At 39.4% G+C, this 25953-nt stretch overlaps 1 protein-coding gene across 4 annotated transcripts in view; it reads left to right on the top strand.

Annotated features, from left to right (window-relative positions):
- Nucleotides 1-25953, top strand: part of MACROD2 (mono-ADP ribosylhydrolase 2) — an 850774-nt gene that overhangs the window by 553116 nt on the left and 271705 nt on the right. For all 4 annotated transcript variants that reach the window (XM_071422251.1, XM_071422242.1, XM_071422232.1 and 1 more), the window contains one exon: nucleotides 17986-18016. In XM_071422251.1, the coding sequence (XP_071278352.1) occupies nucleotides 17986-18016 (31 nt within the window). The remainder of the gene's footprint in view (nucleotides 1-17985; nucleotides 18017-25953) is intronic.

Below are 25953 nucleotides of genomic sequence, written 5' to 3'. Positions count from 1 at the left end.
AGTACAGCCAGCTCAAAGCCAACAAAAACTTTGTATATGGGGTTCTGTCTCCTTCAGCAGAAACACAGTCATGAGCCCATCAGAATCACAGTAAACTTTGTGCCACTGAGGTATCCATACATTCACAAATTCTTTTCTGGAGTGTGTTTTGTGGCTGTAGGAATACTTTGGAGGGTGGGGAAGGCCCAAGAAGCTTGGGGCACTGCCTTCAGAAGATGCTTAGAATTACCTAACTCATGCTAATAACATGATTTGTGCTTTTATAAACTGAACAAGTTAGGTTTCAGCAGAAAGAAATGCATAAAACTGAAGAAAATATCTTTGAGGCAGAGTAAATGCATGAAGAACTGTGCAACAATCATAATTCTAGGGTTTTGTGACTTTTGGATGCATTGGCAGCCCTAAAAAACATGTTGGGACCTATTTTTATATACAGACTATTATTACAGTAGGAACTAAATGATGTAATAGGTAGCTCAGAGAGCCTGTCTTTCTGGAAATGTGCAGAAGATAGAGATGGCTGAATAAAAATTGTTTTATTTGCCAAAGGAATTACCTTGGGAGGTTCGAAAACACTTTAGTTTGGAAGTGGCCTTGACAGCACTTGTTTCCCCCACTCCTCCCTCATCTTTAATGTCATGGCATGCTTCTATAGCAAAGCCTGTTTATATGTAAATAGTTCCTTGATGGAGAAATTGCCTTAGTCAAGATGCAGCAGCCTTCCTAGGGCTCACAGGGTTTTACAGGGCCAATAAAATCTCTTACTGTGGTATGCTGCAGATAGGTTCATTTGAGTGGCATATTTGTCATATTTCACTCCTTGAAAGTCATCACCCAGCAGCTAAGACCCACAGAGCCGCTCCCTCACTAGTGGATTGGGGGAAACAGTCAGAAAAAAACAGTGAAAAAACTCCTGGGTTGAGATAAACCCAGTTTAATAGGGTGTCCTGGTTCAGGGCAAAATTTGATAGAGAACCCCCAAAGGGGCTCCTCTAGGAAAGCAGATTCAACTGGCCCCTCCCCACAACTGCTTCAGGAGAAAATAACTCCTTGGAAAAAAATGGAAAAAACCTGTTTATTAAACAATAAACCCTAAACAATATTAAACATTAAAACCCCTTGCTGCTCCAAAAGAGATGACAAACTCAGAAAGTCCCCTCCCCGGGTTGCAGTTCAGCTCACTCAGTCTCTGATCAGTCCCTCCAGTGCTGGAAATGCCGCAGGCCAGGCCAGGCCTGGCCCAGTGGGCATCAGGTGTGAGCTGCTGGTGCTCTTCTGGTGTTCAGTCCAGAGCAGGTTTAAACAGGTCCAAAGAAAAGAAAAAATACCACAGTCCAGGGAACTTCTTTGCCTCAGCTAGCTAAACTAACTAAAAACAAAGGAGAGCTCTGTCCCACTGTCTGTCCATCTGCAGACATCACAGTCCAGGAGCAGGAATGTGGAGGAGTGAGTGCAGTGTCTGAAAACAAACTGTGCATTCTTCTCTCCCCCCTTCACTCTCTGGAACAAGGCTTAAAGCTGCAAAACTTATTATTCAGCATAAACAGAACAGACAATTGGGGTAAAAGCATCATATAGTCAACATAGGGAAATCAAAAGCTGTGCACACAAGCAAAAGAATTCATTCACAGCTTCCTGTGGGCAGGGAGGTGTTCAGCCATCCCCAGGAAAGCAAGGCCTGATGGCACAAAATGGTCGCTTGGAAAGCCAAACGTCTTTGTCCCCTCCATCCTCCTTCTCCCTGCAGCTTTATAGGTCAAGCATGTTGTCCTGTGGTCTGGAATATCCCTTTTGGTCAGGTGTGTCCCCTCCCAGCTCCTTGTGCACTCCCTGCCTTCTCGCTGCTGGGGTGAGGAGCACAAAAGGCCTTGGCTCTGTGTAAGCACTGCCCAGCAATAACTAAAACATCCCTGTGTTACCAACAGAACAAATCCAAAGCACAGTTCAGGTACTAAGAAGAAAATTAACTCTATCCCAGCCAAGACCAGCAGAGAAACGTTGGCATTTCCCCTCACTCATTCAATATGGAGAAGTATCTCACTGGCAAAATGGCTCCTTGATTAGAGTAGGTTCAACTAAGCCTATGCTGCAGTTCTGGTAGCATATGGTTTTCTTGAAATGAGAGATAATGACCTATCCAAAGACTACAATGTGGGTCACATTCAGATTTTTTATGTATCTGAGTTGAAACAAGATAAGTGATGTCTGAGACACCTCTGCTGGAAGTATTTCAGGTGATGGCTTCAGTGTTCTCTTTCTGTAGGATTTCCAGTTGCCCAGTTTGGTCTTTTTATTGTGATGTTTTAACAAAATATTAGCTGTTTGTCCTTAAATTTTGATTGAATGTAGAGCAAAGCTTACATGAAGCTGATGTTCACACAGTTTGCATAATCCACCTTTGTTTCCTCCTCAGTTTTGCTCTGTTGGGAGAGAACTGGACATATTGATGAAAATTGAAAATCGTATTTATGTGAAAGAAAGGTATTGACAAAAAGGCAGGTCCAGTAAAAGGTTTCAGTGATATCAGAAAGGGAGTACTCCACATTAGATACAGCCATTGACAGTCCATTGTGTGTCAGGATTGGCTTCACCCCCACGACAGAGACAATTACAGAGAACAATATGCAGTCCTGTTGTTTTTATTTGAGGAGATCACTCTTTCTACTGCACAAAAACCAATATTGCAAAACTTGAACATGAGGCTTCAACAGAGCAGACTCAATATCAGCAGAGGCAAATATTGAGAATGCCATCCTACTCCAGGCATTTTGTCGCTGATCCTACAGCCTATTCCAGTGTAAAGGATGTGGTGTCCCCCTCTGGGTGCTGTGTTGCCTTTCAGCACTAGACTCTGAGCACAGACTGTGTAAAATATACTGCCAGTCTCTGTCACATATGGATACTTTCCCTTCCTCACTAGTACAATAACAGTTTGTTGTTGTAATTTTCTTTTTTTTTTAAAGGCAAAGAGTTGCCTTATTCTAATTTATGATGACAAAGCACGATCAGTTAATGCTGTTTCTCATAATAATTATTAGCCTAAACTCAGGATTAAGACAGTGTGGATTTCTCTGTCAAATGTAGAATCTAGGTTGTGGTGAAGAGTATTGCCAAACAGCTTTTTTCCTCTCTCTCTCTCTTTTCTTTTTGAGTAAAATTTATTTATTTGCTAGTTTCCTTTTGTATCTAATAATTAGGAGCAACATAGGAAAATGCAATTTTTTTAACATGAAATACAAAAGAATGGACCTTCCAGCCCTTTATGAATTATTATGCAATAGAAAAATATTGATACTGCACTATAACTTGAATTAATCCATTGTTAAAGAGCATTTGGAAATTAGAGATAATACTGAAAAAAAGTATTCTTCACTTCCTGAAAATTAAAGTAAAACAATCAGGAAAATCATAGAATTGCAGAATGGTTTGGGTTCAAAGAGACCTCAAAAATGATCTTGTTCCAAGCCCCCTGCTGCAGGCAAGGACACCTTACATTATCCCAGGTTGCTCCCAAGCCCTGTCCAGTCTGGTCTTGGACACTTCCAGGGATGAGGCATCCACAGCTTCTCTGGGCAACCTTTGCCAAGGCCTCATCACCCTCAAATTTAAGTCTCTTTTCTCCCCCCTGCTGTATTTTACCCACACAGCTCTATGTAGTGACACAAGTTGTTTTGTGAGAAGGAAGCATTAGTATTTAATGAAGTAGGTTTGCTACTTGTATGTCCTTGGAGTTCCTGCATTAAAATCCTTATACTGATAAATTTATGATTCACAGTGTCTGCAGCTACAGGCAAGTGCTCTCTGAAACTCTTTGATCTTACAGGTGCTCTTAGAGTAAAACTGGTATCCTCATTGCCTTTCCCCTTCCATCCTGCATCATTGCACAGTTTTCCTTCCAGTTCTCAGACAAGGCTTTTCTGTACATGGAAATCCATGGCAGGTGTCCTTCACTGTCCTGAGTGATGGCATAGCCATATCCTCTGGAAACTCTCAGGGCTTGAGGAGAAAGGACTACACTTTTTGCTAGATCACATAGAGATTTTCTCTGAGTCACAATATGGGATTGGCCACTTTTTATTCCATGCCATAATGCTAGACTTAAGGGCATACTGGTTCTAATATGGTAAAACATATTAGTGCCAATGTTAACTATAGATGAAGTGGTAGCCAAAATCCTGAAGTGTATTAAAGTTGGTTTAGCTTAATCTATGTATTTTAATTTTCTGCTTTTTAGTTCATAAAGAATTTGTGGTTTGTCTGGACTGATCCCAGCAGCTGAAGAGACCAAATCAGTCATAGCTTATGCTTTTTTTATTGCTGGTGTATTTAATATGACTGTTTAAGGACCCCAATGAAGAGGTAGTGTTAGGTGTTAGGATTTGGCAAAGTGAAACATCAACTTAACATTTGTCATGTTTTTTAGACACTAGGTTTGAAGAAATATTTTCAAGGAGAGAAATGAGAAAGCTTTGTGCTACACTTGTAGTACTACCAGCCCAATCATCCCAAATAGATTCCACGTCCAGCTAAAACCACAGTATTTTGATTTATCATTGGTCAAGTTACCACTGTTTTTATGAGGATAGCTTACTTCCACAAATATCTGTAAAATAAAATAATGTCTTCTTAAGAAGAAAAGCCAAAACCTTCAGCAGTGCTCTTTGTCCTGTGGCCACAGGTCACTTGAGCGAGCTGAAGCCAGAGCTGCTGTCACGGTGCTCCGTGTGCCAGGGAAGGAAAGGGCTGACTTTGCTTGCGGTGTACGCACTGAGAAAGGTCAGGGTCCGCTGCTCAATAACATGTAATGTTCAAGCTATTTCCCTGGTTTATTATTAGAACAGCTCAAGACTTGGCTGAAAAGTCACATGTGTTGGCCTCCCTGCCTTCTGTTTGCTGCTACCTGCACTTAGAATTGCTGTTTTTGCCCAGCTCTATCCCTCTGTCCTGGGCAGTGTGTGCCCCCTTCATTGAGCTAAGGATGAAAGTCTTGACTGTCTTGTCTGGACACTCTAGAGAGAGTCTCCTACTTTTTTTCTGGCACCAACTAAACCATGAAGGCTTGTACTGCAGTGGCAGCCTCCCTCCTTGCTGGGTATTCTTGAGAAAATAAGCAGCATTGTTTATTCAGAAAATATTCATGGGATGGAGAAATCGATAGCCTTTGGAAGTTATGGATTAAAAATCAATTAGCAAATGAGAAATGAGCAAATGAGCTGTTCTCTCAATGGAAGATGTTAACAGCAGTATTAGGGGGAATGGTGTCAGGACCAGTTTTGCTCCATATATTTAACAGTGTTTCCAGCAGTGCAGTATAGAGGATGGTAATTTACTGATGATTTAGAATGACTGACATTATATATAAACTTCAAAGACTTTAGATAAAAATTGCAGAAACCACGATGGAATCATGTAAATTGCTAACCCGTGCATGGACTCTTAATTAGTTGTAACTCCTTGGGGATAAATTATCTGAAAGTGGTTTTGGATGACTTCTTGAAAACAGTTCTGTTGGGAAAGGCAAATCAAATGCTCAACTTTTAAGATGTTGCTGGGGATGGTATGTTTCTTAGGGGGCTCTATAATGAGAATGCTGCTCTCAGATGGAGCAGTCAGTTAACAAAAAAATATAAGATATAGCAGAAGTAGAGTTTTGTCAAATGTTTTAGATATTATTATTACATTGTTGTATTCAATATGCTTATGAAAGGTGAGCATAGAACACATCTTCTTTTGTCATAAAGATAAGGCAATATAATGTTTTACATTTTGGATTCAGAGAGCTTTTCATTGTGCAGTGGTGAAGTGTTTCCTAAAGCCTCCTACAGCAGCGCATTGGGAACAAACAAAGGAGGCCAGAGGGAGAGTCCTTCACAAGGGAAGTGAGGACGCTCGCTGCCTGGTGGTTGCAGCAAATCCAGCAAGGATCAGGAGGGTCTGTATTCCCTTGTATGATTAGCACTGGCTAGTGTGATACACATTTCTTGTTTGTGCCACAGAAAAGCAAGAGCACATCATGCAATAAACTCCCCCACTGGCTTTGCAACTTTACATACAAAGGTAGCCTTTGCTCAAAAGGACATCTGCAGAAGCAAATGGGATGGAAGACTTGCTCTCCAAAACCCTGTCTTGGTCAGGGCAGAGGAGGCTTGCAGTCATTTGCTATTTTGGCAATTGCTGTCCCGATGCAATTCTAAAATCACAGAGATTTTAGCTTACAACAACCCCCAAAACTGCACCTCTTGCCTGTTTGTTCATAATTTTCTCTATAGTTATGCAGCAAGTTTGCTGAGGAGTATGTGAAGGGCTGTGCTGGGTCAGCCCAAGTGCAAAGCGTCTTAGTGCCCTGCCTTGGCTTTGGCCAAAAGCTGATGCTCAGTGGGGAGTGAAGGGATGGGGTAAGCATTTAATGGCAGTTGTCAGAACGCTTCCCTAGCCCTGGTTTTTCATCACTTAGGGACTTTTTGATCCACAGCTTTTATCTCCATGCTTCAAATTGCTCATTGGCTTTTTTCTTAGGTGAATTCATATTATTGATTTTCAACTCCCCTAAGCTTTTCTCATTTCTGTGGCATCCACTGTTTTATGTGAAGAAGAATCTCCTTTTATTCATTTTTAATTTGCAACACATTGGTTTCATCTGATATCCCCTATTTTTTTTTTTTTTTTGTTCACCTGGAGGTTTGAGTTGAAGGAACCTCAGTTGTTGTAACTACAAGGTGTCTGTGACTACATTACTCTTGTAACATAATGTCACTGTGTGCAGTGTTACAACAGTTTTGTTGTATTAGCTCTTTCGTTGTAGAGCTTTCCTGATATAAAGGGGAAAATGCTTTAGATGAAGAGATTTTGTTTGTAGTGCATTTTCATTTTAACTTCAGCTGTTTGTTTTTTTAATATAGAATTAGTCTTGATAATCTGTTAAGTTTAATGCAGTGTTACTTAGTGCTATATTGCAAATGATTTAGCATCGTAATTCAACTCTACAGTGTGATTATTATTTAGATATATTTCTGTTTTCACAACTAGGTAATCCTGACTATAATAATAATTTTTAGATATTACTTGATTCTTGAACTGTTGTTTAATAATGTCAACTTTTAGGGAAATAAACACTGTGTCTCCATCTACTGGATGCACAAAGGGACCTACGCATTTTGCCCATATGTCATCTCCTCTTTGCTAGCAAATGTGGGAAGAATTTAGAAAACATGAGTGGGAGGTCAGTCAGGTGTGGGCAGTGGATAAATGGGTCCCAGTCAGTAGGATTTGAGGGGAGGAAGGACAGAAAGGGATGGAGAGATTTGTGCACTTTCCAAGGTACAATGTGCAAAAAGGTCAGAGAAAATGTGGCAATGCCTGTAGGAACAACAATCAAATCCCTTAACTAGTTGAAGAAACATTTAAAGGACTGTGGAAACAGATGGTGCATGAGTTAAAACTGTACAGGAGCAACTTACCTTCTGCAGTAATTTCAGCAAGACAGTTATTTCTGTGGTTGTTACTCTCTCATTCAATCACAACATGCAATTACTATAGCAAACCTTCTGTCATATTGCACACGTTTTCACACTTGTCAGAGGAAAAGTCATAAGATTAAACAATATGGTTTAAAGTACTGTTTAGTTATGAATTTCATAACTGTATTTTAATGCAAGACAGAAGCTTTCTATTGGAGTAGATCTTAAAAGTAGAAGAACCAGGGGAACAGACTGTGGAAGAATAACAAGTAGTGTTGGCCATACAAATCCCAAGAGCACAAATGGAAATTTATGCATGTTAATGCCTTCAAATCAGTCTGAAAAGAAGCAATTAGAGCCCTGAAAACTGAAATCAATGGGTGCTTGAAGAAAAGACAGCAAAAAGAACTGGGGCTTTAGTACTCTACCAACATTTCCCCCTTTGCTTTTATACAGTCTTTACCATGGCACACGGTACGGAACCTTTCAGTTAATTCTTAATTCTCTTCAAGGTATTTGAAAACAAGAAACTGTAAAGCCATCTAGCCATGCTAAACCTTTACTATCCTCAGGTAAAAGTTCCTAATTTCCTTCATTTTCCTCCCTGCTTTGGGATGTTTTGGTACTGGCCGGTTTTTTGTTGGTTTTTCCCCTTTTTTGTGTGCTATATTTGTTATCCAGAGCTGGTATCTTTTGATATACACATAGCTGTAAATATATATATATATATATAATCTGCTTTTGTCTCTCACACTAAATAGTTTACATGAATGATAAATATCAGTAATGCAAGTGGTTATTCCTTACAATGTTTCTTGAATAATAATGTGTCTCTGATTTAGACCTTTTCATGTCTGTCTTTACTTAAAAAAAAAAAAAAAGGAAAGCAACAGCACAGAGATTTCAATATGCCTTTTTTTTTCTTCTTCTTCTTTTTAATGAAAAAGGCATCTGGGGGTAACTCAACCAGAAAATAAAAGGAAATCAAAGTGATAGCTATATTTTTGTGTTTCATTTTGATTGCACTGTGCAGTTTTCTTCATTTGGGAAATATGTATTTAAAAAGAGAGGAAAATCTTTATGCCTGTTATTGACTTCTGCTGTTTTTGCCATTTTAAAAATATACATACCAGTTATTTCCATACAGAATGTTTGAAAGCAGGAAGAATTTGACAAGTCATTATGTTACTTGAATTCAATAAAAAAACCTGTCTAGATCATTATATTAAACAGGAGGACATAGAAAATTAAAGTCACAGTTCCATTTAAAATTGTTAACCTTGTATTTTTTGCAGCAACACCTCTCAAGAGAAGGAATATATGTCTGTAAGAGAATGAAAGCTGAAGGAATTAAGAGAAAATAGACATATTTTTTAAGATTTTGGGGTTGTTTTTTTTCTACTTTTCCCATATGTGTGACGGCCTTTTTTGCATTGACATTGAAGTTTTATTGCGACAAATCTCGACACGTTTACTGATGCCAAGGAAAGTGTTATGCAGATTCATTCAACTTGGTAAGAAACACTGTTGGGGTTACTCAGAATGAGGAAATGTGCCAGAACCTGCAAACCTGGATTGGCCTCTCTTCAGGACTCCTCATTTTCTGAGTGCCCTGTTGAAGACATTGCCTCTGCTTTTTCCAGAACCTTCTTTCAGGCAGCAAGTGTGTTGTTTTCTGTTTTCTGAACCAAACACAGTGTGCCAGAAATGAGGTATCCAGAGTTGCTGAGCTGTTTTTGGTGTAATACTGGTGCAGTTTAACTTGCTTGTTTGTGTCATTCAACAGCAGTTTGAAAGAGGAAAAACCAGTGGTAATAGGATTTGGATTGCAGTTGAAGCTGAGGGTTTCTTGCTGCCTGCAATGGCTCTGAACCAAGGCGCAGATGGTGGCGAGATTCCTGTAGCTGCTGCTTTCCTTGCACAGGCATTCCAGCAATGCTGAGAGCAAGGCAAAGCCTCAGGAAAAATGGTAAAGTGGATCTGAGAGCAGATGTGCCCCAGCTGCAAGGGAAGTGATAATGGAAGCAGTGAATTTGGAGCAGGGCGGATGGCGGCTATCTGGGATCGGGGAGGAGCGTGCAGAAGGATGGAAAGGAAAAAGCGATAGCGTGGGGGTGACAGCAGACAATAAATAGGGAGGGTAAAAACAGTGCACTGGGGGGACTCTTAATGGCCATAGAAATGCCTGTAGGGATTGTGCCTGGGGACAGGAGAATGTAAGCTAAAAATATGAATAACCTCCTTGGTCTTTAAAAAGAGTCTCAAGTTGTCTTTACTGTGATTTATGTCACCAGACCTCCTCCACAGAATTGCAGTCACATAATCCACAACTGCTGTTATTTATTCTGGATAAAGAAGGCAGTTTTGACTGTGATCTCCCTTGACATTTTCCAAGGTCTGTGCCTGTCTCATACCTTTCATCATCGTGTACTTCTTCAAGGCATCTCTCTTACCTCTCTCAAAAAGAAACATGCATTGCAGTGGCTCACCCTGGACCAGAGTGACACAGACGTTACAGGTTAGGGGAGATCAATTGCACAGCCCTGCTCCTCCTCACCTGGGAGGATCTTTGATGTGTTGACAAGGTTGGAATCCAAATATGGCATTAACCCACTGTATTGCCGTGGTTGGGGTGGCAGGAATGATATAAAATAGCATCTCACTCAACAAGGTATTCTACCTTTTTCATTTTACAGTCTGTGTCAATGGTAGTTGAAACTATTGGACCTGCATTAAAATTACATATTACTTTATATAAATGGAAGCTATAAATATCGCGAATAGTAAAAAACTAAAATTGCACTGAGGTTCAGAAGCTGGTATGTCTAAAACCTTCAAAATTAAGGACATTTAGTGGAAAGCCTCAATATCCATCTCCCCTTAATTTAGCTCATTATTCTTGTTTGTCAGAGTATGATCTCACTACTATGTTAATATCATTTAATAACTTTTTCTTGCAAGGTTGGCTCAGATCTGAATCAAACCACAGTAGAGGTGCAGTGGTATTTCCTTGAGTATATTGGTTTAAATGAAGCAGTAAGAACGGGCTAACCTAGTCTTAAGGTTGAGGTAATTGTCACTGTTGTCAGTAAATGCTTTTGTTGCTGAGTATCTCCTTTCTAAAGCTTTTATATCAATAGTCTTGTGGGTTCTTATTCCTTTTTCTTTTCATTCGAAAATATTACAAATGTAAAGCTACTATTGATCTGTAGATGTGGCACAAATTGATTTGAATGAGGGATCTAGACACTAAAATTGAGCTCACTAAGGAATTGCTAGCAGATAATGATGTGGATGCTGCAAATGCTGATGCTGCATTGTGTGTGTCCTCTCCTACCAACCCCTGTGGGCTTGGGCCAGGCTTGCAGTGCCTGTGTCTGCTGAGCACCCTGTATGGCTCAGCACTGGCATTTCCTGGGATAGCAACCTCCCTGGGCTACCTGGAGCCTGCCCTGAGTCTAGCACATTTGATTCTCACAGCTGTGCTCCTGGACATGAAATCAATGCACAAAACTGAGGGTTCTGTGTAATTCTTAATTGACTCTTTGGAGAAACAGAAGGGATTTGCTGAACTTGGAAGTCCCTGCTTGTCTCATGAAGCTGGAGAAATCTGGCTCAACGTTTTTCATTAAAAGTAATTTTAAATTGAATCAATGGAATAATATTCCTGTGGTGAGGACTCAGGAGAGAGAGAGAGTATTCCTGAATCTTTCTGGTGAGTGCATATGATTTCCTGTTCTGAGGGAAGGATCTGTTTCACCTCAATTTAGCTTGGGAATCCAGCTTTGCTCTGTAGTCAACCGTTTCCCATGAGAGCCATTTATTTCACCTAAACCAGGTCAAATTACCTTCTTTATTAACTGTAGAGAAAACCTCAGGCCAGAAGTCCAGCCTGGAATTGGGAAGCAGAGATGAAACTGGATCCTAGCTTTCCTCTTAGCAATACACACATAGGATGAGGTCTGTGGATACTACAGGATCTTGTGAGTAGAAATATGTCAGTGGGAAAGAGATGCCCAAAGCCTGCTGTGCAGGTGCCCTGTCAGGCTGAAGAAATGGAATCCCTTCATACAACAGGTGTTTTCAAAATAATATGATTATACAGTATTATTAGTCTGTGGAAAATAGTCCATAACCTTCATTAAAAAAAAAAAAATGTGATAAGAGCTGTATCTGCATTGTTCTTGTGAAGGAATTTGCATCTTCAAGCTCTTCTCCTCAAAGTGATGCTGAGCACTGGGAGTTCAGGGACTCTAGAGGCAAACCTAGAAACTACTCCGTGCTCTGTAGCACCATGAGGCTGATGTAATATGGGGCTCCTAGTTGAGTGTTCCTTTCTGTTCTTGAAAAAGGAAGAATGATTTTTAATTTCTTGCTCTTCAGCATGAAGGAAACTCATAACTGTTCTCTGCTGGGGCTGAAAGCACATCACAGATGTGGTTCAAAGTCAGTTTGTCATTCATTTTTCAAGCCTGCTTTGGCACAGGATGGTATAGAAAGAAAAAAATACATAAATCTGTTCTAAATTTGCATTTGGTATTTTATTCTTTCCTTATCATCTGCATTTTTGCTGCTTTAATTGGTATTTCAACTGCAATGGCTTCTAAACATCCTAGGAAAATGCTGTCTTATGAGCCCAATTATTTCTGTCTTTTTTTTTTTTTTTTCTGTGCAAAAGGTGGACTGCAAACTGGCTGAGTTGCTGGGATTTACAGGGTGGTGATCTGTGGCACAAGGCCCAGCTGGAGCCAGTCACCAATGCTGTACCCCAGGGGCTGACTGTGGGGCCAGTGCAATTAAAGATCTTCATTAGTGACTCAGATGATGGGCAGCAAAGCACCCAGGGGAGTGTGCAGAGAGCAGAGAGCTGGGAGGGCCTGTGTTTAAACACAGGAATTGACTGGCTGGTCTCTGGTTGGTCAAACAGCACAAGAGGTTGCCCACAGACATTGTAGGGTCTCCATCTGTGGAGATATTCCAGCCTTGACTGGTCCTGGGTGACCAGCTTTAGGTGGCCCTGCTTTGAGCAGTCTGGTTTCATGTCTCGGTGATTCTAAATATGATGATTTTTAAAATATGTGCCAAACTGGTAATTTGTAGTTCCCCCATAAGTTTTTCACTTTAACTACAAATATTCAAATAGTTTAGGGAAAAAAAACCAGGCAAACCTCACCCCACAACTTAGTTTGTATGTGGAGAAATAAGGTTCTTTGACTCAATTTCAGTCTAGGCCTTTATCCCAGCATTTAATTGAGCTATTACTTTTAATTACTGAAAGATTCTAAATTTGAAACATTTTAAAAACAAATTTAGTGAGATTCCCCAAGTAGTGAACCATCTTAATTTAATTCCATATTACAATGCTCTGCTGTCTTGTGTAGGTCCTTGTAGCATCTGGTTTCAATGTCTTCAAAAGTCTACCTTAAATTCATGTAAAGTTAGAATACACGGATGCGAAAAAGAATTTGTAATTCTTAGTAATCATTCCTCGATATTTTTTCACCACACTCATTGTTGAATGAATGTCACTTGGTTGAAGTTTTTTATTACTTCAGTAAAAAAAAAAAAAGAATTGGCATTCATTGTGTGAACTGAGACACATAATTTACAATAAGAATATTGTCACACAGCAAACAGGTGATCAGAGGATGATCCTCCCCTGCCAACCTGATCCTACCAACCTGATCTATTTAGTTGGGTAAACAGGAAATTTTAAAGATTCTCTTTTTTGCCATTTCAACCTCTTAAGTGGCCTCTCTCAGTAGCTGCTGTGTTGTGTAAACAAACAAACTTAAAGAAGACCTCAACCTTTGTGGTAAACACTTGCCTGAAGCAGTGGGAGCAGCATGGAGGGGAAACCTGTGGAGGTCCTCTGGAACCCTGACAGATGTTTGTTTTCTGGGCTCTGTTGAATTTCTCTATGCACTTGCTGCAAGTTGTTCTAACTGAATAGTGCTCCTTCAATCAGCTGTCAGTAGCTTTGTGACAGGTTCACCACACACTGGTTTGCCACACAGCTGCTGGATTTTTAACTTCAATTTGATTATTGCTGCATATCATTTTCTAAACCTGTTTTTCTTTGGAAGAGTCTTAAACCACAATACAGAAAGGATATTTCATGTTGGGTCTGAATCCAAGCTTCAGCTGTAGTTGCTTGACCAGCACTTTGTTAGATGTCAGCAGCCTTTGAGAACCTGGTATGTAAACTTTTAGGCTTTGAAATAGCTGAATGTTTATGTTTCCACCCAAAAAAATTCTCTCCAACGTTTTTGGCACTTGGGTGCCCAGTGTTTGACTCTGGTGAAGAGAACCTTCCAGTGTGTGAATGAGGGAGCTTGTACAAATGCCTAAAGGCTTGCATGTGACATGCTATGTTCAAGACATTGGTTATTTTTGAGGTGATAATTGCTTTTTTTATTATTTAAACACATAACAAACATGCTAGTATTGTCTGTAATGACAACTGAGCTTAAATATTGTCATATTCATTTATTCCTTTTTTTTTCTCTTTACTTTCAGGATAGGGAATTATGTTGGAATTCTCTATTTATGAATAGAGAATTTTCTTTGAATGATAGTTGCTTTCAAAATCTGTTGTTTGCTAAATTATGGTTCAGAACTATGACTAAAAGAGAAATAATTTCAGGAGAGAGGCTGGAAAATAGCATAAGATTTTAATTTATTTTTCTTCCAGATAGTAGGATTTTTAAAAGGCAAAAGGATAGTATTATAGTTAGTAGTTTATAAAATCATTTGTTTTATAAGTTTGATCTAGTAACAGCAGCAAAACTGGACTTGAGTGTTTGATGTTACTGATCTTAAATATGTGTATAGGTACCTTGTGAATAGTTTGTGCAGCAAAAGATGTACAATAGTCCCTGAAGTTTATAGTTTTATTGTGGTTTTTTGAAGTTCAGTGTTTTCGTAGAGCATGTCTTTTTGGAAAGCATCTAAGGTGCACAAGCTTTTTAGGAGCTTAGGCTGGTGAAGAGGAATATCACACACTGCAAGGTGCGTGAAGGAATGGCTCTCAAACGGGCATTAATCCTCTTCATAAGAAGATGCAGGGAAATCAGAGAAGGGTTTGTGTTTGGTGTTATTTTTGTCTGCTGTGTTACGTGCTGGAAGAAAAGTGCTTACCTTGCATATGGCTTGGTTGTGGCAGAAATGACACTGGGAGACCAGTTGAGAATGCTGAGCACTTAATTTGAAGAAAAGTCCTTGCTCTGTGTAAGCAATTAGGAGCAGTGCCTGCAGTAGGAGGCATCTGGTCATGTAGACTTAGTAATTGTATTCATCTAATGTATAACCATTAATACACTGCAGCTCAGTGTGAACTAGAACCCCTTGATGTAGAATAAGCCCTTAAGTATTTAAATACCCAGGTGCTTCTTACTGAAATGTCTCAGAGTCCAGCCTGGCCTCCTCATGGTGACTGTTGTAAATGTTCCTCATAAAGCTGCGTTACATTTTATCCTAATTAGCACTGCCGCTGCAGCCTTGGTAAAGACTCATTGGATTAAAAAGAACCAGAGGCCGAGAGCCCACACCTCTCTCCTACAGGAATTAAATCAATTTCAGCCTTACAGTATTCACAGACCTGATTTAATTTGGCCTCTTTCTCTGGATGATTGCAAAAGCACAGTAGTAGTAGGAAGCTCCTGCCTTTGTTACTTATGTTTAACTTCAGAGTTGTGTCTGCTTTGAGTGCTTTCAGGGTAGCATTTCTTATTAGTCCCCAAATAAAGCAAATATGCTATTTTGGTAGCAAATAAATTAAAAGTTCATAAATAAATAGTGGTTACCAGCAACAAATTAAGATGATAAATGTTTTTATTGTGAAAATAGGAATGAATGTTACCTACTGTGAAATGGATTCTTTTTAATTGAAATCAGATCCATAATTAAGTTGTTATTAATTAGGCACAGAAAAGGTTAGAAACCCTAACATCTTTTGTCCATAAGCCAAATATTGTAGTATGTTGATATCCATGCTGTGAATTCCCCATTACTGCTCTGCCAGTAATTTCAACCTGGCATCTAGACTAAATTGTCTCCCTAGGAGCCAAGAGGAAACAGGGCTGATATGTGATCTCAGGCATGGGTCCTTCTTGAATGAATTAAAGCACTGTCACATTTTATGAAACTACATCTGCTGGTTATGTGCCGTGATCATCTCTGAATGAGGGAGAGGGCAGAGCTCATCTGAGTTATGGCACAGACCCATGTTCCTGAGGAACTTGATGGGATTTGATACAGTCTTGTAACTCCATTCCAGATCTGTTTCAGCTGCATGACAGAAACTGAAAGCAAGGTAATGATTGTGCCTACACAAGAGTTTTTAAAGTGTTCAGAAACACACAGCACACACAAATTGCCAGCCAGAGCTTGCTGAGCAGCCTCAGAACACGTTACTCTGTGAATGGAGATGAGCAAGTTTGACAAGTGGCTGCCATGCAGAGCTGGAAATGCAGTTCTCATCATCTCTCTCTGAGCAGAGATGAGAAGGAAGCTTGTTCCCCTGGAGCCCTCGGGTGCTTGGCTCTAGCACCCCAACGCCCAGCTGTGGTGCCAGATGTTGGCACTGTGTGCTGAGCCTGCCCCACAGTGCAGCAGCCAGTCTTGTAGACCCCTTCAAGGTCCCTGTCATGGCTGTAAGGAAGGTTCATGTAAGGGTTGGGCTCTGTGATCTTAGAGGTCTTTTAGAACCTTAAGGACCTGTGCTCTTGCTCAGAGCCCTGTCCGCCCTTTGCTTTGCAGCAGGGAGGAACCTGCAGTGACCTGGGGGGAGCTGCTGCTCTTTGCTGCCAGGGGGATGCAGAACCATTTCACCCAAGGTCCCCCAGGTGGGTGGGTGGCTTTGTCACACATGTGGAATCTGAAGTTAGCAGTGGAGATGTGTCCCAGAGGCACCATGTGTGATGTTGCCCAAGGAGCCACAGGATTGATGGAGCTTTGGAGGTGCTGCAGGACTCTTTCCCCTTACCTGCTTGTGTGGCCAGTAGGAGAAGGAACCATGAATACTCTGGTATTCCTTTTCTGAGGCAAATAAGTGTCTAAGTCCCATGCTGTTACTCAAATTCTGCAAAGAATAGAAAACAAAACACTTGTTTGGAGCAATTATCTCTTAGCATGTGGAAACTGCAACGGAGGTGAATTTTGAGATCTTTTTCTAAACTGAACAAAATCGTCCTTTATGCTTCTCTCTGATTGTTGAAGTATCTGTTGCCACTTCAGCCTGAATTCTGTAGCCATGTGATGGTTGTTTTTTCTTTTTTCTACTCTATTCTTTATTTCTTTAAAGAGCTGATTCTTGTGATTTATTGGGTACAAACTACAAAGCTAAGTACTTTTCAGGATGTAAGTTGTAGTGGCTGTGAGAAGGAATGAGACTATAATTCTCCTCCACTTTATTTTAGTTAAGTATTTTCAGAGGGGAGGGGAGGATGTATTCTTTCCATTAGACCTCTCCTTTCTTAATCACCATTCCCTAATTAATTCCCTGGTTAAATATAAAGCAAGCATTAGCTTTGAATAATGTTTTCCTGTGTGATTAAGTAAAGAAGAAATTCTTTCTTTTGTATGATGACTCATTGCTGGGGGATCTGGAGGGAGCCTCAGGGTGGATATTTGAGACTTTGGTCCCAGGTGCTCTCATACCTTTGAGCTGTGCCTGCTGTCAGTCCGGAGGTGGGAGGCAAAGGCGATATCACGTATCAGCTGAACACCAAGAAAATTGCCTCTCTCCTGAAACATCAGCTTTGTTTTTTTCCTGGTGGAAAACTGACTCTGGCTCATAGAAATGCAAATCTCAAGACAACACACACAGCTAGCAGGAATGCAAATTATTGTTCTTCCTGGCACAGTGTCTGTAATATTTCTTGTTGTGTGATGTATATTCTTTGGTGTCCAAGCTGCCCCAAAAATGTGCTCTTTCTTTTCATCAGCATCTTCCAGTTCCTCCCCCTGTACCAGTTTGGAAAGCTTTGGCTTGTAGCAGTACAGCTGTGTTGGGTCACACCATAAACCACATCCAAAAGAACAGAGGTCAAGAACTGAATCAAAAAAGGAGATTATAGTGAATGAGGGCATGGCAAAGAGGCATAACATAGTCTAAGCTGGCCAAGCTTATTTTACTGATGAAGAAACATTGTCTAACTCTAACCAGATGATATGACTTGTTTTTTTGCTACTGTAGTAGCTTATGGTGTTCATTTTTAGCTCATAGCATCAGATTTTAGCTCAAAAGGCAGTTTTAAGAATGAGTCTGTGTTCAAATGTTGCTTGTAGCTCAAGATGTGAAAAAGAATGCAGTTTTATTAATGTGGCAGCAAGGAAAACATATGGAATATGTTTCATATAATGACATGAGAATGCCTGTGATTTGACTGCTGTATCCATAAATGCTGTAACATATAATCTCTGGGTGTTAAAAAACAGGCATTTAAAAACACTCTTGGTTTTGATAAAAAGTATGGTAAACAGATATCCCACTGATCTTTTTTTTTTCCTTTCATATGTTTTACAGGCCTTTCCCTGTATTTCAACCGGAATTTATGGTAAGACACACCTTTGATGTCACTTATTCTTACTCATTTTTCCCTATTATTGGTATTTCAAACAGTGATATTTCCTATCAGATGTCTCATTAGTCATTTTATCTCACCAATATATTTATACTGTGTTAAGTAACAGAGGCCCAACGCCTTTGGCTGTGGCTGGATGCTGGTGTGCTGGGAAGTGGGATGCTGTTGTGCACAGCCCTTAGCATAACCCTTAGAGCCTGTGAGCCAAGACCTGCAACTGTGATTTCCCTTCTGCAGTAACTCATAAACACCCTGCTGTTATTTCAGCAAGGGAAAAATAGGGGTCTGGCAAAATTTTCCATCCAGAGGGAAAGAAAGAAAGATGCCATGATGTCCAAGACTGGCCAAAAAAAATAAAAAATGCCAAGCCAGCTTGCTAGAGTTACAGGAAGTTGTGTTAGTTCCCTTGAGTTTTGCTTCCACCGTTTTAGTTTATTAATTTACATGCAAATTTACATGGCCTGAAGGAGCTGGAAGGAAATGGTTATTGTAAGTCTCTTGCTTTGTTGTAATCAAGGTAATCCATCTCTAGCAGTTAACTGGCTTTTGGTTGGCATTCTGAAAGAAGTGAGCATGATGTTTGAAGGAGGAAAAAAACAAGGAGTTCAATATTTAGAGAAAAAAATTGAGGAATTTGAGAAAACATGCAAACTACAAAGGGGATTTTTTTCCTTAAACAATAACCTATGCTGATTTTTTTTTCCAATTTATATCCAATAAATGATTGTAGGTTTGATTATTTATACAATTTAAAGTTTTTAAAGTAAGGATGTTTTAAAGAAACATGAGGATGCTCCATGTCTTGAACTGTTGAAGGCCAGGTGGGATGGAACTTTAGGCAACTTGGTCTAGTGGAAGGTGTCCCAGGGGGGATTGGAACCAGATGATCTTTAAGGTCCCTTCCAACCCAAACTATCAATGAGTTTATGCTAAACAGCAGTAATTTTTTTAAAAGCCATTATCATGTAACAATGTAGCATGACATAAATCATAACATATAGTAATTGTTAGATAAGGTAATGTGAGCATTGACTAATGAGATAATTCAGATTCAGGAGGGGAGAAATGAAGGCAGAAATATTTAGGCTTGTTCCTTCTATTTTTAAGGACATCTTATTAAAATTTTTTTGATGATTGTAGATCCAAAATAGGCTTCAGAAGGTAAAATCTAGTGCAGTTTGGGTGCTGTATTCCCTTCTACTTGAACTGCATTTCCATTGTTGCAGAAGAACATGCAGATGCCATTTCCATGAGCACTAGGATTGGCTGAATAGAAATCTGGTTTCAGATAAAGCTTTCCCTCCGTTCTCAGTTTTGGTCCCCCTTTGGAACTTGGTGGCAAGCTTTGCATTTTAGTCCTTTTGATTCATTGGCCTAAATCTTGATATTTTACACAGATACATTTTTGTCTGATATACTTATTTTTGTTTACATTTCTTTTTGTTTGATGCATTTATTTTAGAATATCAAGCAAGATATGATGTAAGTATATAGAAATTACCAGTAAGTGGGACGTACAAAGAATAATAGTTCACTTTATTTTAGAATTGGCCTAGTTAATAGAAAAGTCTCAGCAGGTGAGAAATACGGTTCCCTGAAGCCAGCAGAGAAAGTTGGAAAGGATCTCTGATAGGAAAAGTGAGTTTATGGGAAGTTTTCAATGCTTTTCTCAAAGGTAGCTGTGGCTTACTGAAACATTATACACTGCAGCAGATGCTTTTTCTGTAATTGCTGTTTTCACTGTTGGAAATAAATTTAAATGCATTTGTGCTAAAATGCTCTGCTTTTCTGAGGCTGCTTTTTGGAGGTTTTTTTTGGAGGGGGGAATACAGCCTCTATTTGATTGTACTGTTTACATTTTAAGAAATGTTTTTTATTTCTCAATTAAAAAAGTACTTCCCTTCTTTCCAGACTTTCAGATGCACTGCCTGAGAGTAATAATGAAAAAGGCAGCCCTGCATCTAGCTTCAGGTGTCAGTATTTTCAAGAATGTTTGATAGCAGTTGCATTGCTAAAATTACACTGTGGGTGGTGACGTGTTTGCAATGTAAAGTACACACAAGCCCCACAAAACTATGCTTTAATCTTTTTGGTTTTGTTGGGGTTTTCCCCTTTATCCATGCATATTCCTTTACATAAAGGCAGTGTCTAGATGAAAAAGTGGATCAGCCTTCTCCTTGGTGGCCAAGATGATTATCTGTGCTGTGCACCTAACACTGGACTGTCCCAATAAAGCACTATAGAAGGAACATACTTGCTGTTTCCTCATCTTGGATCCATACAAACAAATTCTTTCCCTTCAGAAACCCCTGGCTGAGGATGCAATTTCTCTTACAAATTGAAGTGCAGAAATTTGCTGGAGGTTGGCTGAGTATATCCAGTGTGAGAATCAGGATTGAGTTCTGCTCCAGACTCCTGTAGATGTGCAGATTTCTCACCTGCACTCTCATCCTTAGGACAGAGTGTTCACACTTCTGTGGGGAGCAGTCCATTCTTGTTTTCATCACTGCAGAGCACTCCTTTACTCCCATAAAAAGGAGGCTGGGAAGGAACAAGCAAGCAAGGCTTTTCCTGAGGTCTTGGCAAAGGGCAGATTGCTTTCATGGCAAGAGTGTTGGATAGAGGAAAAGTCTGCCCTCCTCCCCAGACACTTTCCTGATGCTCCATCTCCACCCATCACAGGGCTGTGGATGTTTCAGCTTGAACAAGTCACAGCCTTGAGAATGCCATTTGGCTGCTGCACAGCGCCAGCAGGCAAAACTTGGATTTGCACGTGCTCCTGTTTAAAGAGTGCTGGCAACAAATCCACTCACAAAGGATCTCTGACTTAGAAGTTTGATTCAAATGAGGGATTCCATCTTTGAAAAATGACGTAGGAAGCAACCAATGCTAAAGTTTTGTAAGGACTAAAAAACAAGTGAGAGTCTGCCCACAGGCACTCTGAGAAAAAAAAATTCCCTACGAGATCCCAAATCCCTAATATATTTTCCTAAGAGATCCCTGTCACCTTTAATAAGCTTAAGAACTGCTAATCAGTCTAAGAAAGCAAAGGTTGTGAAGGTTTATGTCTCCATGGATCCCTGGATTACTCTTTTCCATTGCAATAAATGTTTTCATTTATACCAAGAGCTTGAAGTTTCCCAAATAAAACTGTTTTGGGAGGAGGACTGAGGATTTACATCCCTCCCATGGCATTAGGGAGGTATTGGAGTATCAAGCTCCAGACATCCTTAGCAGCTCTTTAGTAACCCATAAACATAAGCCAGGCCAGTTTGATTTTGAGGGATTTTCTTACATTTTTGTCTCTTTTTCCTTCTTAAAGCAATTTTACTATCTGTTTGGGAGAAAAATTATAAAAAGGAATGAAAAAATCTATAGTTCAGAGGGTACAAAGTGCTATTTTAGGCTGTAGTATGTCAGATTTTCATGTTATACCAGTGGATCACCATTTACATGTCCAGTTTCCCCTTAATTACTGTCTTATTATGTCTGAGATACCTCCAGAAGAGAGGATTGAGGGGGAAATGCCACTTTTTTTTGGTAGATTTTCTGGAAGAGCACCTCATTAAGAAGCTCTCCACAAATTGTGGTGTTTGCAGCCTGCAGAAGGAACAAGGGTATTGGATATGGTGCTACAAACCTTCCAAGCCACAACATTAAAACAAGGCTTTGAAGATGGGTGTAAGGAGACAGGATTTTTCATGTTTGTCACAAATATTTTGAGGGATAATTGTGGGATAGGCTACATATGGAAGGCATTGAAGATGTTATGGTCTGTTCACACCTGTGTGTTACCTCCTTGCTGTTACTTTACAGTAAGACAGGGCTGGGCTTTGTTCTGAGATACTTATGTTGGCAATATAAGCTGCTCTTTGACAACAAAAACTAGTATTTAAATGTCATTTTAAACTTAAGGCAGAGGGGGAAACAGAAGAAATAAAGTGGAGGGAGAAAGATGAAACTCTGAGTTCCAATTGGTGTGTATTTCTGTCTCTGCATCACTGTAGCTGTATGATGTACCTTAGCTTGATTTCATGAAAATTATGTCCTCTGTCCTTTCTGAGAAGAAATATAAAGGCAGCTCTTAGTTTTCTTATGAACTTATACTTGCATTAATCTTAAAAACAGAGAGAGAAATAGACCAAATGCCACGAAAGTGCAGAATGTCTGTGGTGATTTAGGTAGTGGAAATGCACAGTTTCACCACATTTTATACATCATTTTACATTGGAGTAAATCTTGCTGCTGTAGAATCAGGCCACTAAGGCTTACTTGTAGCTTTTGGACTGGTAATGATAAAAAATTACTTTTTTTTTTTTTTTTGCTATGTGTTGCTAAAGGGAAGTCTGAAAATAAAAAAAGTAGAGTAAATTGCTGTGTGTATGCCAGCTTGTGTCACCAGTGTCCTGAGCCCCCGTCTGTGCTGCTCAGAGTCCAAGGAGTGATTCATCCTGCTACAGGGGGCTGGGAGCATCTCCTTCAGCTCTTCTCCCCACGAGGTGATCCCAGGTAGATTATAACAAGGGATTAACCAACAGGTGTTTGACTGAAGGGTTGTGCAAGCCCTCGTAAAATGTGAGTCAGAAGACTAAACCAAATGTTTTCAAAGGCAGAATAAATTCCTGACACAGGGTTAAAGGTTGAGGCCATCTATTTCCATCTTCCTCATCTGTTTTTTTCCTCATTTTTCTGTTGGCATTTCATTTCTGGAATAGATGTTTCTTTAATGAGCAATTCTAATAAGGGCTGCACTGTCATCTTTCCAAGGAAGGAGTCAGCTGTAAATTTTCCAGGGCCACTATACACCAGTGTGTAATAAGTAACTATTAAGTGGTTTTATACTTATCTTCAGTCTGGTCCTTTGAGTTTCTGTCACCATTAAAAAGGCTTAATGCTTATGTGAGCATCAGAATTTGGATATTGTGATGTCAGTTGAGGTTATCCAGGAAAATGGATATTATCATATAAATTCTTTATGATAAAATATCCCAATCTGGTAGGTCACGTAAGGAAAGTTCCTATAAAAAAGATTTTCATAACTAAGCTGATTTTTAAACTTGATCAGCAGCTCCTCATCCCTCAGCTTAGACCACAGCAACTTTTTTGACACTGTGTTGTTTTAAAAGACCTTTTTTGTAACTCATTGAGAGTTAATTGCATTTTGTTATTTGCTTGTTAATTGGCAAAATATAATATGTTTGTAAAAATGAAGATATATGAGAACTCATTCTTTGACACTTCTTTTGGGTCTGATCACCAGTTAAATAGATTATTATTAAAAGTAATGGTAACAGCTATGAAATCACTATTATAATATTCAACTAATCCTAGAAATCTAATTATTACTTGTATAAAAATTTGTTGCATGCATTATTTAACAGTGTTCTTATTTCAGATAGTGTGGTGTCCATGATACTAATTGGTGTCTTCCCATAATTTAAATACTAAAAAATTATTACAGGGAAGTGTAAATTGATGAGCTCTCAGCAGTCTAAAATTAACATTCATGTGATGTATTTAGCAAGGAGAAGCTCTAGCTTGATTCTGGACGAGAGACTTAATAAGCTCTCTTTTTCGGTGGAAATTAGCTTTTTATGGATAATGTAGTTTGACTATCTAGAATTTTATCTATTCTGAAGGTCTTGCTGACTGGTCCAATTTGCAGCATTTCCCCTGAATGCTAGAGGACAAATCCTGTCCTTCATGAAAATGGCATTTAGTGACTGTCCTTAAAAATTTCCCTTTGAAAGCTTAGACTGTTGACTAAATAGTTGCCTCATGGCATCTCTTTTAATTTTTTCCCTGTTCTCCTTAGGAAGAAATAAAAGTCTATGTAGTTACTTTCTCCTCTTAAAATGATATTTATATTTCAGCCATATATTTATTAGATATATATTATTATATTATCACACCTTTCAACCTTGCAGCTGCCCACCCTCTTTAACCTCACTGCCTGGGTTCTACTCTGCAAGAAACAATTGTGTGCTCTCTCTTGCTCTTATTTCATAGTCTTTTCCACCTTGAAGCTACTAGAATGGCTCAAGTTGCTTTACATGAGCTCTGTAGGTATCTCCAGATTCCTGAGGAAAAGCCAGGAACATCCCCAAAGGCATCAAAAACATGTTGAGGTTTGGGCACTTTTCCCTTTTTTCCTTTCACTTTTTGTATTATTATTTTTTTGTCAGGTAACTGTCCTGTAAAGCATAAATAAGCTGGAAAAGTTCTCTGGTATCCAGAAAGCATATTGCAGAAATTATAAACAAGGCTTCAGCTGATCATTTATATTATTTGCTTTCATATTTGTGGTTTTCTGTTCAAAGAGCTAGGAATGTCTCAATTACCATGATGAAAGTTAAAGCTCTATATTGTTGTATACCAACAGAATCACTTAATTCTCTTTTCTAAATTGTCTTGGCTGATGTCAGCATGATAATCTGATGTGTTTGTTCTGTGCCTTTACACTCTGGAAAAGCTAGAGCTCTTTGAAGCTGATTTGTTAAGAAATGAATTGAAGTAAGAAAATAAAGCTATGTGGACCTCATCCTAGAGACATTGCATTAAGATGATACATGGAGTATAAAATATTTCTTGGTAAAAAGCCCAATTATTGCTATCCAAATTTTTTCTTTGATGTAATCTTGCCCCTTGCCCCAGGAAAGAGCATGTCTCTAAAACTTAACTTGGAGCCCAATCCATTAGTGAATTCTACCGTGTTGTTTTGGGTGTCTTTTGAACATATTCATTATTTGATGTAGTGTGAAAACACAGTCATTATAGTAATATCTTTTTCATGCCTTTCCACATTTTTGCACTTAGCAGTGATTTCATTTACCTGTGCACTCTGGCTTAACTAGTCTTGCATGTAATCTTAGTTATACCCCACGTTCTGTATACTTTGGCAGCTAGAAAAAGCTCACCAATGGCAAGATTTCTATTCCTTTTAATACAGTGCAATTGTTTTATCTGGAGTTTACAAACGTAAACAGAAGGAAGCTGCCAGGAAACCTGATGAGCATGATGCCCTTAGTCCCATGATTTAATTTCAGGCAGTCCTGTAAGGAGCAGAGAGTCTGGCTCAAGAATCCTCGTGGTTCCCTTTCAGCCTGAGATATCCTGTGACTCTGAATGTATTCAGCTGAGTCCCACTCACAGCTTGAAACTCATTCTGTGAGGACAGAAAAGTAGTGCAGGACTTTGTGTGTCCTTGCAGAGCTTTTAAAAGCCCTGACACATTAAAGTTGAGTAGGAGTAATATTTGTGGTGTCACATATATCAAATAGTTTTACCACAAAGGTGTTGACCTTTGGTATCTTTTTGAACTTCTGTGACTGCATTTGTTAGTAAATGCCTCAGGAAAACAGCTTCTGTTTCCCATCAATTCCTTAGTTTTTAGTGCAAAGGGTCCTTCTGTGGTCTGGCCACAGAATATTGTGATGCTGGGCCTTATTTGTCCTGCTTTTTATTCTCCATAGCAGACATTATCTCTTACTGTTTGTTTATGCAATATCTATTGTAATGGTCCTAATCAGGGTTGGAGACCCTTAATACTACTCCAGTACAAACACAGAAAGTCACCATATATATATAAATTTACACTACCAAAGTCATCTCTCATTCTTAACTTTGGTCACTCCAGGAAGTTTGGAAGAAGTGTATGAGAATATGGAGACTCTTAGGTGGCTTGTGAGAGGTAAAAATGCATTGCTGCAAGGGCAAATATCTTTCTCCTGAAATGAAAGAAAAGATCAACAGAATAGACCTGCTACTCTGAGTCTCATCAAAGTACCTGAAAGTCAAGCTAAAGGCATCTCTGGCTCAGGGAGTCATTCACTGTGTTGTCCTTTTTCCTGCATCTTTGTTAAATTGTGATGCTGCCATATATCACTGGAAAGGGCAACTGCCACTGAGGC

The sequence above is a fragment of the Agelaius tricolor genome, unplaced genomic scaffold, assembly GCF_023055355.1.
Source record: "Agelaius tricolor isolate 1412-34295 unplaced genomic scaffold, bAgeTri1.0.p SCAF_1, whole genome shotgun sequence".
NCBI classification, from domain to species: domain Eukaryota; kingdom Metazoa; phylum Chordata; class Aves; order Passeriformes; family Icteridae; genus Agelaius; species Agelaius tricolor.
This window is presented reverse-complemented; position numbering and strand designations above follow the sequence as displayed.